This window comes from Talpa europaea, assembly GCF_964194135.1.
Source record: "Talpa europaea genome assembly, chromosome: 12".
Classification (NCBI taxonomy): Eukaryota; Metazoa; Chordata; class Mammalia; order Eulipotyphla; family Talpidae; genus Talpa; species Talpa europaea.
In genome coordinates this window covers 101419640-101434847 of record NC_140079.1, presented here as the reverse complement: position 1 = coordinate 101434847, position 15208 = coordinate 101419640, and the positions used below count along the sequence as shown (strand labels likewise).

Here is a 15208-nt window from a genome sequence, read left to right as displayed (position 1 = left end):
CCCCTGCCCCCCCACGGGGACCTTCGCGTCCCCACTCGCCCCTCCTCCTCGCCACAGCCGCCCCCCAACCGCAACAGAGTCTGTGTTCTTTCAATTCCGCTCATCATTTCTTTAGATTTTCTTTGCCATCGCTCCAGCTCGTGCAAATATTCTTAAAATCTGTCAAAACCTAAGCACCTTTATTTATCCACCCGGAAAAACTTACAAACAGACTTTTCAACTCCTGAGTCAAACTGGACACAGAAAGCCAACTTGGCCCAGCTGCGGCGATGCGCTCTTTAAACACCCACACCCCAGAGGAGGCACCGCAGCCCCGCGCACGCCCGTGACTCGGGGGGGGGGGGCGCCCCGCCCCCCCCCCCCTCGGCCGCTCCTGAGCACGCGACCCCGGGACAGAGTCTGGGAAGGAGGAAAACACCCGCCGGCCCTGCCTCGGGCCCGGCCCCGCCGGCCCTGACGCAAATGGAAATGGACACCGCGGCCATCTCTGGGGTGGCCAGGGACGGTCACAGTCCCGCCTGCCCCGGCCACCCCCCGGACCGAACCAGGCAGGTGCGTCCAGACCTGGCCCCCACACCTGGCACGGGGCACCTGCCTCAGGGTTTTCTCGGGGAAAGCCGAACAATCTGTGACAATTCTAGGAGAATGAAAGCTCAGTTTGCTTTGAAAATCCTTGGGAATTGCGCAAATAAATAATGGAGTAAGGCTCCAACAACGGAGAATTAAAATACAAAAAAAGAATAAGCAAAAAAAAAAAAAGCACCATCTGATTAGCATTTATGCCATTACAAGTGATTTTTATGTCAGCATTAAAACAAGTTCCCAAAAGACATCTTTCTTTTTTTACAACGATAATTAGGAAATAATTAAAGCAAATTCCTCAAATTGTGAGATTCAGGCTTCTCTTACAGAGCCACACGCCCCTGCTGAGCGCAGATCGGGGGAGGCACCCGGCACCCTGAAGTCCTATCCCCCCAGAGCCGCCTTGTCCAGAGCCAGGCACATGGGCAGCCGCCTGCAGGCTGGCGGGCACATCCAGGGCCCAGGTGGAAGCCAGCCCTGGGGCCCACACAAGCGTGAGGGAGCAAGTGGTGGCCACAAGCTGGGGCACTGTCACCGGGAGCTGCTTCTGCGCCACAGGAGGCAGGGAGTGAACGGCACCAGACTTCAAGTGAGAAGCAAACTCAGAGCAGAATTTTAGAGGCAAGAGCCCTGAGAAAAGAGAAAGTGCCATTGAGGTGCTGCTGTGGTGAGCCCCCCCAGGACGCAGCCACGCCATAGTCCGCTCCCCATGTGTGCTGGTGAGCTGGAGGAAAAGCCTCCGGACTGACTGCCACAAGGGCAGCTCTTGAGGAGGTCACGGCATGCCCATCTGTCCCTGTTCCCCTCACAAAACGGAGCTCCTAAGGGGTACAGCCCAGGTCTGTCCTCGGAGGCACACGCACGCATGGGGGGGGGGCGGGAAGGTACAGACAGCTCCTGCCTCCTGCGGACAAGTGGTCACGATGAAGGGCACAAGTGGTCACGAAGAGGGGCGGGGCAGGAGCAGATGAGGGCACCATGGGGTGCATCTGCTTGGAGAGAGAGAAAGAAACCCAGGAGCAAACACCAGTCACTCCCAGAGGAGCCCGTAGCGCGACACTTTTTTGTCCTGATTTTGGACTCCATGAGCCAACGGTCCACCTCAGTAATTCCAGAAAAGAGGTGGATGCTTAGCGCAGCGTCCAGGCCCAGGATCAGCGTCAGCCCAGGCGCTCTTGTCTCCAGGGGAGTGTCCACAGTTTGAGGAGGACAGCTGAAATGGGCTCAGTATTAGTTTAAAATGTTTTATTGTTCAAACAAGCCTTAAAAAGCACTTTAAATGACTTTTCAAAAGTATTTTTAAAGGACTGTGACAATCTACACGTAACACTTTGTACCTCATAGGATCCCTCATAGGATCCACCTAATAGCAGGATAAAAACCCAACGACGCGCATGGCGGGAAAGCTGAGGTCATTTCAAAATACGGGAGGAAAAAAAATCCAAGCGTGTAGCTTCTAGAACATCAATGACGAAACCTCTAAGAGAGGATTCTGTTCACACCTGCGCTTGTGACAAAGGAAGTGACGACTGGCCCATCTGTGGGGCTCCGGATGGCACCTCAGCTCACACCCGCTGAGCCCCTCACTGGGGGCCCCCCCGGGAGAACCAAACTCCACTTCTCGCCACTTAGCAGACACTCCAGGCCACAAATACTAAAAAGATGGTCTCTCTGGACTTACTTTCCAAGTAGTTTTTCTTTAAAATATGTATCTTCTGATGGCTAAAAAGGTGCTAGTTACCAGTTTTGTTCTCCCTCCCGACCTTTTAACTTAATGATTCTCAAGTGACTCTCCCTCCCAAGTGCCCCCAGCCCTCCCCCTGCTCGGGTCTGCCATGCCAGAGGCCTCAGAGCGAGGGACTTCTGGTCCCCTCTAGAGTTCTGCAATCTCTGACTAAAGGAGTGACAGGGTCCGCAGCTAAGATGAATATTCCTGAAAGTCCAACCAAGCAAGACTTGGTACAGAAGCAGGTTGTTAAGCTGCACACCTTGGTACAGGTTTTAACAACTTCTTCCAGAATCCAGGTAACTGGTATGACCTGGTCACACAACAGTAACAGAACAGCTAAAATTCTGAGATGACATCACATTAATTTCCTTAATTGTCGGGAGGCAGAAACACTAGCATCATTTTGTGTTACGTACACCATCAAACATTTTATCATTAAAAAGCTTTTAGAATGAAGCCTGCTCTTCAAATCTGGTACATCCAGCAGCTCTGGGGCACAGACAGCGGAGCGACCGCCGCCTAGGAAGACAGACAGACGCACACAGCTTGGCTCCAAAGCACAGAGAGACTCGCCAACACCGCCTGCTGGGGGCAGGAGCAGGGTGGCTGCAGCTAGGAGAGCGGGACTTCTCACTGAACCTTGAACCCTATGAATTACCTATTCAATAGAGGGCAAAAATTTAAAAAAAAAAAAAAATTGTTTGAATAAAAAAAGTTCCTTGTCTTGGGCCGCCCTGGTGGCACAGGCGGTTGAGTGCAGCGCTATGAAGCTGTCCGCAGCCTCTGCCAGTGCAGGTTCGATCCCGGCCGGCTGGCGAGAATCCCACATGGCACAGCAGACCTCTCCTGTCTCACCCGCTGCTCCCCTCAGCAGAGTATTTCTTCCGTCTGCCTGTTCTGGTCCCTGCTCTTTCTTTTTTTTAAAGATTTATTTATTTATACAAGAACTGGGGAACAGTCAGAGGCGCGAGAGGGTGAGAGAATTCACCACAGACAGAGCAGGGAGCAGAACAGGCAGACGGACCAAAGACACTGCTGAGGGGAGCAGGGGGAGCAGCGGGCGCAGCAGGAGAGGTCTGCTGCGCCATGTGAGAGTCTCCCTTGCTGGGATCGGACCTGCACTGCAGAGGCTGCGGACAGTTTCACAGCATGGCGCTCAACCTGCTGCACCACCGGGGAGGCCCTGTTCCCTGCTCTTTCTCTGGTGAATCCTCTCACCCTCCCACGCCTCTGGCCTGCACCCCAGTTCTTGTATAAATAAATAAATCTTTAAAAAAAAATTCCTTGTCTTAAGAACATTAGCTTTCTTTTTTTTTTAAAAAGCAAGCACTGGGTACAGTCAGAAGCGCGGGAGCGTGAGAGACTTCACCAGAGCCAGAGCGGGGAGCAGAGCAGGCAGAAGGACCGAAGTACACTGCTGAGGGGAGCAGCGGGTGCGGCAGGAGAGGTCTGTTGCGCCATGTGGGACCCTCACCCGCAACCCGTGATCAAACCGGTGCTACAGAATCTGCCAGCAGCTTCACAGCCGCTCAATCACTGCGCCACCAGGGGAGGCCCTTAGCTCTGATTCTTAAGCTGCTTCCCGGGGAGTTGGAGGGAGAAGGCAGGTGTCAACTCTCCTGGCAAAGGTGGACTTGGATGAAAATATACCTTAGAAAGAGCTGAGCTAAACTCTGGAGAACAAATCACAGTCATTTCTTCCAATTACCCTAAACGGGATTTCCAAAATTTTGCATTTTTATAAGCCCTAAAAGGAGAACATGGGCTCCTGGCCTGACATTCAGGGCTGTCCACGACCCCCGGCCTTCCTTTAGATGCCTAGGCCACTGCCCCTGCCCAAGCCAGCATCCTTCCTCTGAGCCCCACAGTCTGAGTGTCTGACGTCTTCCCTCACAACTCGACCTCAGGGTGAGGTCAGACAGGCGCTGCTGGCGGGACTGCTAGATCGCCTGCCACCCCTTGCACTCAGGTGTCCTGTCTCTCCTCCACAGGACAGTTTTTACTAGCAAAAAACATCAACCCCAGCGCCCCCATATCGCAAGCACGTCACCTGGACGCACACATCCGAAAGTGCGCTGTGCAGGAGGGCTGCTTAGCGTGTGGCCCAGGCTGCCCTGCTCCCCTCTGTAGCCAGCCCCAGGACCTCTAAACAGCCAGCGCACCAAAAAGAACAAACTGATTTTTGCAAAAAAATTAGCTACACGCTTGAGAGTGTACACCTGCAGACCTTCCCACCTGCTAGTTAGGCTGTTCCCTCTGCCTGGGAGAGCACCCCATCTCCTACTCATCCAGGGTCTCAGGGCCAGTGTCACTTCCCCCAGGAGGCCATCCTAGACTCTGCAGAGCAGACCTGGCTTGAACCCCAGGCCCACAAGGGGGACCCTCCTCTGCGCTCTGTCTCACCTGATTGCTTCTGCTGCCGTGAGGCAGGCACGGGCCTGCCGGGCTCCAGGAGGCTGGGCCGGCTCCTCAGAGTGACGCTTATCTTCTAAGTGACGAAGAATCCTGAACCTAGTCATGTATATTTCTGAAAATGTCTTCCACCTCAAAAAGATGGGCCCTTTAGGGTCTCCCTGGTGGCACAAGGGATTAAGCACCACACTATGAAGCTGTCTGCAGCCCCTGCAGCACAAGTTTGATCCCCGGCTGGCCAGGGAGAAACCCACAGGGCACAGCAGACTTCTGTCATGCCCGCTGCTCCCCTCAGCAGTGCGTTTCAATGGATCTGCCTGTTCTGCTCCCCACTCTGTCTCTGGTGGATCCTCTTACCCCCCCCATCTCTGGCCTGTACCCCAGCTCTTGTATGCATAAATAATAAATCTTAAAAAAAAAAAAAGATGTTTCCTTTAAAAAAGAACTTTATTCCTAAGATCATAAAATCTTAAAGCAAACTCAACGATGAATGAGATTAATATCGGCAGGGTCGTGCTGTCTAATACAGCAGCTTTACATTTACATTAATTAAAATTAAATCAAATTTAAAGTTTAGTTCCTGAATCCCATCAGTAACACTTCCAGGGCTCGGGAGCTGCAGGCGGCCTGGCTCCAGCCCCACGGCCAGAGCTTCTGCTGGCCCACGGAGATGGCCATGAGAACCCCGCGTCCCCGCAAAAGAGGCTGCCAAGACCACCGTTATTGCTGGGAAGGAGTCGTATTTTTCTTAAACCTTCAAAGACCGGGGAGAGTCACAAGTGCGAGGTAAAACGCTGAATCTCTCTTAATATTGCGAATGATTCCCTCAGAAATTTTTTAAGATAAGTTCTACTCTGGACAGGTTGTGTCCTGCCAACAAAAACTAATTCTGATAGAACACGCGACACAACCAAAATGACCCAGAAAAATCTATCAACATTTCATGACTTTTTTGTAGATTTTCAATAAAGGTTTCTTACTAAATACATAAATAGGATTAATGTTAAATGGGCCACAAAATGGGGAAAATCTTCTCTCCTCCACAGGACAGTTTTTACTAGCAAAAAACATCAATCACCACACCTAAAATAGCTAGAAGAATGGAAAAATAGTAACAACCCCCACTGAAACAACTTCCATTACAGCATCTGTCACAACACAGCAAGGAGCACAATCCCTCCAAGTAGCTGAACCAAAGAGGAAATTAAGTTTCACTGATAATCCTTTCACCCAATCAACCTGTATAAACTGGATAGCGATCCCCAAGGCCATTTTCTTCCCTAACACTATTTCCTAAAAAGAAAGCCTTTTCAAAGACGGACGTACTGACACGCAACCTCCGTGAGTTTCGGGTGGGCAAGGGACGAAGGAGGTTTGTTATTTACTGAGAAGCGATGCCCATGGAACGCCCCGCTGACACGGTCACCACAGAGTGACAACACCTCTTGCTTGCGATGAGAACTTCCACTGTCCGCCACTCGGCGACTTGCAACTGTGCAGCATGTCCTCCTCCGCTGGCGTGACCGCGCTCCACATGGGGCCCGAGGTCTGCTTTACAGTTCATACTTTTTTTTTTTTTGAAGATTTATTTATTTATACAAGCATGGGGGTACAGGCCGGAGGCGTGGCAGGGTGAGAGAATTCACCAGAGACAGAGCAGGGAGCAGAGCAGGCAGAAGGACCGAAGACAGTGCTGAGGGAAGCAGCGGGCGAGACAGGGGAGGTCCGCCACGCCATATGGGTTTCTTCCTGACCGGCTGGGAATCGAACCCACACTGTAGTGGCTGCGGACAGCTTCACAGTGCAGCGCTCAACCGGCTGCGCCACTGGGGAGGCCCTATAGTTCATACCTTTTAGTCCCCTTCACCCATTTCACCCTCCACCTACCTACTCCCCCTCGCCTCCACCTCTGGGAACCACCAATCTGCTCTTTAAGAGCTCAGTTTGGGGTTTGTTCCAGATTCCACAAATAAGTGAAATCGCACGGTATTTGTCTGTCTTTCTGATCTATTTCCACTAATAATAATGCCCTCAAGGTCCTCCTGGGCTGTCACAAATGCCTTGGCTTCTTTTTGCTGGCCAAGCAATGTTGCACCACAGCCTTCATTCGCCTGCCCGTCCACGGGCACCGAGTTTCGTTCCCTACCCTGACCGCTGGAAACAGTGCTGAAGTGAACACTGACATGCAGATATTTTTTCCAAGTGTTTTGTTTTCTTCAGGTACATCTCCCGAAGGGGGCGGCTGGCCACACGCTACCTCCGCCTTCGCTCCTGAAGCACACGTGCTGCTCCGCGCCGCGGCTGCGCCGGCCCGTCCCCACCAGCAGCGCGCAAGGCCCCAGCCCCTCCACCCTCACCGCCACACTGGTTACTGCTGGTCTGTTGGAGAACAGTCACTCTAACAGGTGTGAGGAAATAAGACTTTTTATAATTTCTCCTTAATTTTCCTTTCCCCGCAACTACTAACCTCAATCAAGTCGTTGTTCCGAAACAATACTAGAAAACCATTTAGAGCTCAAATTTCCAATAAAGAGCAGCACTGAACCTCCAACACAGGTCGAGCGAAGTGCGCCAAGCGTCACCGTGTGCAGGCTCCTGGCCTCTGCTGTGTCCACTCTCTGTGCGCTGGCACTGAGCGCCCGCCAGCCGGTACCGGAGTGAAACAAGCAGGCTGGCAGCTCCCAGGTGTCCCAACCTGGTTCTGGGCCAGGACCCTCCCCTCCGCCACCCCAATCCTCACCAGCCCTAGAGGAAGTGCTGTCTAATGCCTCCCTACACAAGTAAAGGCTGGTAACAGCAACTCTAACTTTAGACACCAGGACCTACGACAGTCTGATATGTGAAGTTGATCAGCTGGAAGAAGCGTGAGAGTCCAGAAAGACAAAGTCCCTTAGAAATGAGGACACGCCCCCTCCCCAAATGTAAAGTCTGGTTCAGAGCACAGAGCTGGTGAGTGGGGCATGGCAGTTTGGTGTCTGTTCTGAGTTGAAGGCAGGGTGCCTGCCCTCCCCAGTGCCACCCCGCCGGCCTCCAGTATAAAAAGCTCTGACATTTCCTTCAACTCTGAGTCATGGTTAGAAGGTTCTACTTTTAATCAGGTGACAAATACTCAAAATATTTTAATTCAAAGGAATTGGGTCAAGCTCTTAGAGTTCATAATTGTCAACGCAAACCCTAATTGATAGATTTCTATAGTTCCTGATTGTTACCAGTTTGCAATCAAATACCAAAGCCTGCTAAACCAAAACCAAAAAAAAACCCTGCACAATCCTGTCTCTACAGGCGATCATAAAAATAATGCTTAGTTTCTCTGGCTATTTATTGGTTATTCTGACTACAAAGCTAAAACATGCATAAGAAGTTCAGTTGTTTTTTTTTTTTTTTTTTTTTCTCGTGAAGAGCTTTTTAGTAACTAAGAAGTTCAGTTTTGATAAGAAAATAACAAAATATTTTGGGGGCAGTGCAAAGGGAAACTCTGAATAGAAAGAACTTGCTCCACAACAACACTGTACAATCCCAGTAAACAGCTACAAATACCGAGACCCGTGTGTGGAGTACGGCACAGGCACATCAGAAAGGCCAGCACAAAGATGTCCAAACAGTAGTAAATGGGACGCCCAGAAATAGGAAAGTCAGATTCAATCAAGTGAATTTTTCCCCCATTAGATTTTACTATTCTAGCAGTGGTTGAGCTAAACATTCTTTTGATTAATGGAAATAAAACACGAGGGAAATGTCACACAGGGTGATACCCACGTCTTTCCATGGGTAAGGTCTAAAAAGAAAGGAATTCAACTTTCAGGTATAAGAGCTCAAAAATAGCCTGGCTCCCCAAATTTAGAACCAGAAAACACTCCAAAGGCAGTTCTTCAATGACAGCAAGTCATTCTCTATATTGTCGAAGAGCTTGAAAAGGAAGAAAAAAAAAAAAAAAAAGGCACTTTTGCTTACTTCTGTGCCTTTCCTGTGTCTGAAGTGCTCGCCCCAAATCCTTTCCAGTCAAGCTCAAAGGAATGGCCTCCGGGCTCCACGCCTGGGCCCCACACCCTTCCAGAAGCAGGATGCGCGCGCACGCGTGTGTGCAGCCCCCAACAGACACCAGCACAACCAACGACTTCCTTTCTGAATCGATGATATGCTGCAATGGGAGAATTTTCCTGAAAGCTAAGTTTAAACCTGACTTGGGAAAGTATGTCACCCCTTCCCCAGTCAAGGCAGCACTGGGGACCAGCACGCCAGAACCGCCAGATCCGAGAAGCCGGCCAGGCGGGGGAGGGTGTCCTGAGGAGACCTGCACCTTGAAGAAAATGCCTCAAGGTGGGCTGGAAAGGAAGACGAGAACTGGCCAGGAGTTCGAGCATGTAGGTGCCTGTATGGTACAACCAGAGAGGAGTCAGGTGCGAGGCAAGGTCACGGTCACAGCGTGGAGACAAGACTGCGTGAGTAGCACGCGTGCTCCCCAAGCACAGACGCCGCGGACCCTGGTGGACTTCCCCAGAGGCCTGGCATGGGCTGGGCAGGGGGGGCCTGACGGCACTGGGAAGCAGACAGGCGAGCGCCCTCCAGGCTACCCCTGGCCTGCACGCCCTCCCTTAGCCAAGGCTAGCCAGACCCTCGCCTGTCCCCAAGGCCTGTCTCCCCCGGACGGACACAGGGCATTAGCCAGCAGGGGAGTGGACCAAGCCCTTCAGACTGTCGGCTCCGATGCAGGTGCTCTGGCCCTTGATCGCGTTTCTATCTTTTCTCAAGTTGCCCCTAGTCTCATCCACACAGTCCGAAGCCACTCTCAAGTACCGATCACGGGCCCTTGCTCACTACCCGTGGCGAGTGCGTGGCTGACACTGACCTGCAGCACCCACAGGGAAACAGGAGCACACCTTTACTGCCTGGACGGTCCATGAAATATGCTTCAAAATTACTAAGACTTGACAGGCACGTAATGCCATTTAAATATCTGTAATTTAAATATTTCAAGCCATCACGTTCCTGTTTAAAAAAAACACAATTGACAACAGAGGCAAAAACCAACAGCACTGACTACGTACGGGATTCTCGGCTGGGTAGGCCGCACCTCCTCAGATCAGCCTACATCTGAGGGGCAGGGGTGCACGTGGCTACTGTCACTTCTAGAACCGTCGGCTGGCGGTCTCCGGTCCAAAAAGACCAGCACGCCCGGGGAGTGTGGGCTGGGGCACACCGCGTCCCTGCAGGGGCCCCCGCATGGGCACTTGCTCCAGACCAGGCGCTCCCCCACGCTCGAGGTCCGAGAGGGCAGTGGTCACTGTCTCTGCCGAAGAGGAAACGCACGCAGAGAGCTGATGTGACTGGACGAGGGTGGCAACGAGAGTGGGGCGGAGGGAAACTGCACCCGCCTGGTTGGCTGCAGGCCAGCATCTGGCTCCCGCACTGCCCCACCCGGGACCCTGGAGGCTTTGGGGGCCCCAAACGCTCCGTGGCCTGAGACCCGCCAGGCTGGTCTCAGATGAGCGCGCACGGTGCATTGCTCCAAATCTCAATGCAAGTTGAAGTGAAGACTAGACCCCAAAGTCTGCGGCAATTAGCTGAAAAGCACAACCTAGTGAGACAAGCTAGGGACGCCGGAGGGTAATACTGACATCAGCGCGCGCGCTCACAAAGCTGCTCGCTTTCATGTTCTGGGGCTAAGGGCACGTGCCGAGGGCCACTGGGGTCAACTAAAGCCAAAGGCAAAAGATGAGCAAATGAGCAGTCACTTCATTAACTGTTTTTTCCAGTTTACCTGATTTGAAGTGAAGAAGGATGTAAAAGGGTCTGGGAGCGGGGAGCTCCCAGACTGCCTGGCTGGCCTTGCACTCACTGGACCCTGGGGCTCAGCACCCTGCTCCCACTTCAACTTCAGGGTCAGCGGCCAGAGCAGCGCGCAGTAGGTGCCCAGGAAACTTGGGCTGCTGCTCTTCTACTGCCCTTCTCCAGAGACACCCAGCCTGGGGCAGCCACAGCAGTCGGTCCCACCCAACGCCAGGGTCCCACGCTGCGATAAGAGGGCCAGGTCCCGGCCGCCGGTGTTGCTAACGGCAGTCGTGCTAGCCTGACTGGCACGCGGCCGCGCCCGTGGGTCCAGAGTCTAGGCTGCTTTCACACTAAGACGGCACCGAGCAACTGCGACGGAGCCCATATGGCCCACGAAGGGCAAAACGTGTATGCCGGCCCCTCAAAGAAAAAGTTCTGCCAACCCTCGTGTGACAGAAAGGCTGGGGAGGGTGCGAGTGCCGCCCTTTCACGAGGCGCCTGGCCCCAGCGCGCAGGCCCAGGCGGCCCAGTCCCGGCCCACCACGGGCCATCCTGCTGGAGCACAGGGCCTGTTTCAAGAAACGCTTCTCCACGTGCACCCTAGTTCTTGGACTACACTAGAAATGCTGTTTGAATGAAGTGAAGAGATGGGGTCCTGCCTGACGCCTCTCCAGGCACTCAGCTGGTGGAAGCAGCCTTCCCGCCTGGGGCACCTCATAGAAGGTGCGTCTCACCCTGACAGGCCAGGCAGACTTTGGCGAAGTCACTCACAACGATTCTTCTGTAAACACGTTAAGAAAAATCATCAAGCTGGCACCCTGCACAGCACCAAGTCACCACCCACTTCGTGCCACGACTACAACGGCGCAAGGGGCACCACCACGGGCCAATGGCCTCGGCATCCACTCCAGACGGGGATGCGGCCTCAGTCCCTGTCTAAGTCATTTTCAATCATGTGTGAGAATTACAGAATCACATCTGAACCTTCAACAAGTCTCCCCATCTGCCACCCCTCTGGCAGGACCCGCACTGCCCCCCATCACCACCAGGAACTTAAGCAGAGCCACTGTTCTCGGTCCCTGCAGTTACTCAAAAGGTCCTGCCCTAGAAGTCTCCACGCAAATCCCTTTTCCTATTTAGCTTATTTAACTTAGAGATGAGCCAAACACCCTGACTGGTCCTCAGGTACCACCGCAATGAACAGGGTCGGTTGAGGCCACTGTGTAGACCTGGGTCATACCCTGCTGCGCCAGGAACAAGGGGGCGTGGGGCAGCCTGCCCTGTGCCCCTGAAGGAAGAACACATCTCTGTCTGCGCCCCCCCCCCCAACCAAGGAATTCAAATCACTTACTGCAGTTCCGCTATTAGGACCTGCCAAGTTCAGCAGTCTCTGGGGTCTGTGGTCTGAGCAGACACCACTTTTCTGGACAGATCTACAGAGCGAATATGCGTTGCTTGAATGGTCCAGGTTCGGTGCTGGTTCCAAGTCTTTTATGCTGGGGAGGGTGTCCTCACTCGCGTCCAGCTCCTAACCTAGAAAACCTTCCAACCTCGCAGGAAGCTGTGCGGGTCAAACTCAGAAAAGCTGCTCCGTAAGGCCGCCGCGCTGTCGCAGGAGGTGCCCCGGCTGGCGACCGAGCTTTACTTACACCCGCTTTTCCACCGTTTAAAGGGACCTGCATGATCACCGCAATCACGACTGCCGAGGGACACTACACAGCCCAGGATGGAACAGACCTTTGCTTAGTCTCCAGAATGCAATCTCAAAAGCCTTTCTATTACATTTGTCGTGTATAAACTGTCTCCATAAAGCACGCGCGTGCACACACAGCCTTCCGCTTGCCTGGACATTAGTTCTCCTACACTATTAAATCCCTGAAGGACATTAACATGCTGTTTTAATCTGGACACATTAAATTAAAAAGTTTCTAAAAACACACACACAGCTAACTATACACTGGCAGCACAAACCCCTCCTTCTTCCCGAGTGCCAAGTGTGTTAGTGAAAAAGTGGTTAAGTGATTTCAACAACTTCTGAGAGCATCACATTCTGCGCCCCAACAGAACTCTGGGGCAGGGGGACAGCGCTGTTTTTTTCCCTTCTGGCCGCTCTCCTTCAGGGCACACTCCCTGTTTCTGCATCACTGTTGCCCACCCCCCCCCCCACAAGACGCCATCCCGGACCTCCCGGCCCCTCACTGGCGGCCACGACATTCACCACTCAAGCTGCCACCTCACCCCACTGGATTATGCACACCCACGCTAGACTGCAAGTGCCCTGTGGGCAGTAGCTTGGCTAGTGAGCCCCCCAATCGCAGCAGTACTGTTTCTGGGTCCACAGGCCCGTCCCCAGACACACACTGCGTGCTGGCATCTGAGCCACTCCTATTTCTCAGGCCACCGAGGCAGCTGCCACTGCCACCACCTCCTCCTGGCCCCTGGCACAGAAGTCCTCTCCCACAAACTTCATCACACCAGCGGGGCACTTGCCGAGTGCACCGTGGCCCACTTTTCTCCTCGGAGTGTCAAACACACATCCCCTCACTAAAATAAGGTCGAGCCGCTCAAGAATGTTTCCCCGTGCTCACCCCACTTTCCCATCGACCATGCACCTTCACTCCGCCGTGGGGATTACGTAAATCCTTCAGCCCTGAACTTACTCAACATACAGCCTCAAGATCTCTGTCCTAAACGAGCAGCTACAAGAGACAAGGTTGTACGTGTTTAACGGGCTGGTAACGACCCCCCCACTAGCAGACCCTCTCCCCGAGAGGCTGTTACCGGAGCGAGCAGACGGATCGCCGACCTGTAGCCAAGGACCCAACACCTAGGTGCCGCCGTGGATTTTATCCTTGGATCATCTAAATCAGATCTACGGAAAACTATTTTTCGTTCCACAGCCGGCAGGGTAAAAGCCCCGGTGCCCGCGAACACCCGGCGCGGCGGGACGCGTCCGAGGACCCCCGCGGGCCGCCGCCGGTCCCGGCAGCGGAGCTCGTCAGAAGGGCCGCCCGGGGCCTCCATCTTGGAAACAGCTGGACGCAGACAGTAGGACCGGCCTTTTGTTCGGCCGAGTTACTCTCCGTCCCTCCACGAACAGCAAAACAGCCCGTGACAATAGCGCGCCCCGAACAATAGCGCGGCCGCAGCCCCTCGCGGGGTCCGGGACGCGCCTCCGAGTTGAACTTGCCCGGCCGCCCGCGTCCAGGCCGGGCCTCGCCGCGCCCGCAGCGCCCGGCCGCGGCGGCCTCTGTCCCGGGGCCCCGGGCCCCGCCAGCCCCGCCCGGCGCCCGGGGTCGCCCGCCCCGCCCCGCCCCGCGCGCGCCCCGCTCCCGGGCCCCGGCGGCCGCGGGGCTGACCCGGAGCCGCCGCCTCCTCGCCCGCCCCGGCCCCGCCGCGGTGAAACGAAAGTCAGAAAGTTCGGGGCTCGCCGGCGGGGGGCGGCGGCGGCCGCACGGCGACGGGGAGCGACGGGTCGCGCCCCGGCGGGACCGGGTCCCCGCGAGCTGCTCCCGGGCGCGGGGGACGGGGCCGCGGGCGCTCGCGCAGGGAGGCCCGGACGGGGCGGCCCGGACGGGGCGGCCCGTGAATCAGACAGCGGGAGGCTCCTCCCGGCGGCGGCCCGGGGCCGCCAAAGTTCCGAGGGGCCGCTCCGGGGGGCGCAGGCACGAGCCCGGGGCCCCCCAGAAACTCGCGCCCCGGGCTGGCCCACATCCCCGGCCCGGCCCTGCCCGCACCCCGGCCGGCCCTGCCCGCACCCCGGCCCTGCCCGCACCCCAGCCCTGCCCGCACCCCGGCCCTGCCCGCACCCCCAGCCCTGCCCGCACCCCGGCCCTGCCCGCACCCCCGCCCTGCCCGCACCCCGGCCCTGCCCGCACCCCGGCCGGCCCTGCCCGCACCCCGGCCGGCCCTGCCCGCACCCCCAGCCCTGCCCGCACCCCGGCGCTGCCCGCACCCCGGCGCTGCCCGCACCCCGGCGCTGCCCGCACCCCGGCCGGCCCTGCCCGCACCCCGGCCGGCCCTGCCCGCACCCCGGCGCTGCCCGCACCCCGGCCGGCCCTGCCCGCACCCCGGCGCTGCCCGCACCCCCGCCCTGCCCGCACCCCGGCCCTGCCCGCACCCCGGCCGGCCCTGCCCGCACCCCAGCCCTGCCCGCACCCCAGCCCTGCCCGCACCCCGGCCCTGCCCGCACCCCGGCGCTGCCCGCACCCCGGCCGGCCCTGCCCGCACCTGCCCCGGGCCGAGCCGCGGCCGCGCCACCCGCCGGCGGAGCCCCGGGGCGGACCCCGGCGCGGCGCGTCCCGGCAACTTTCGGGGAGTTGGCGGGGCCGGGGCGCCCCCGCCCCCCCGCTGTCAGCTCACCTGCGCCGTCAGCCGCCGCGAAGCCGGGCGAGCCGAGCTTGGCCCGCTTGGGGTTGGGCGGCCCGTCCAGCAAGTTCTCGGCCATCTTCCCGGCGCGCGGCGGCGGCGAGGGGGCGCCCGGGCGGGCCGGGCGCGGAGCCGCGGGCGGGCGCCGCGGAGGAGGCCGCCGGGTGGGGGAGGCGGCGGCCCAATCTCAGCCGCGGCAACAGCGCCCCGCCGCGCTCAGCGCCCGCCCCCGGCCGCCGCCGGCCGCGGCCCCCGCATCCCCCGCGCGCCCCCGAGCCGAGCGGCGGCGCCCCGGCCGGGCCTGCCGCGACGGCCGCGCCTCAGGCCGGGCCCGGGGCCATGGAGCGC

General features: G+C 56.7%; 1 protein-coding gene across 2 annotated transcripts in view; it reads right to left on the bottom strand.

Moving 5' to 3' along the window:
- Nucleotides 1–14939, bottom strand: part of CREBBP (CREB binding lysine acetyltransferase) — a gene marked incomplete at both ends in the record, with an annotated part of 95755 nt that extends 80816 nt beyond the window's left edge. For both annotated transcript variants that reach the window (XM_084249385.1, XM_084249386.1), the window contains one exon: nt 14855–14939. In XM_084249385.1, coding sequence (XP_084105511.1) covers nt 14855–14939 — 85 coding nt within the window. The remainder of the gene's footprint in view (nt 1–14854) is intronic.
- Nucleotides 14940–15208: the final 269 nt, after the last annotated feature.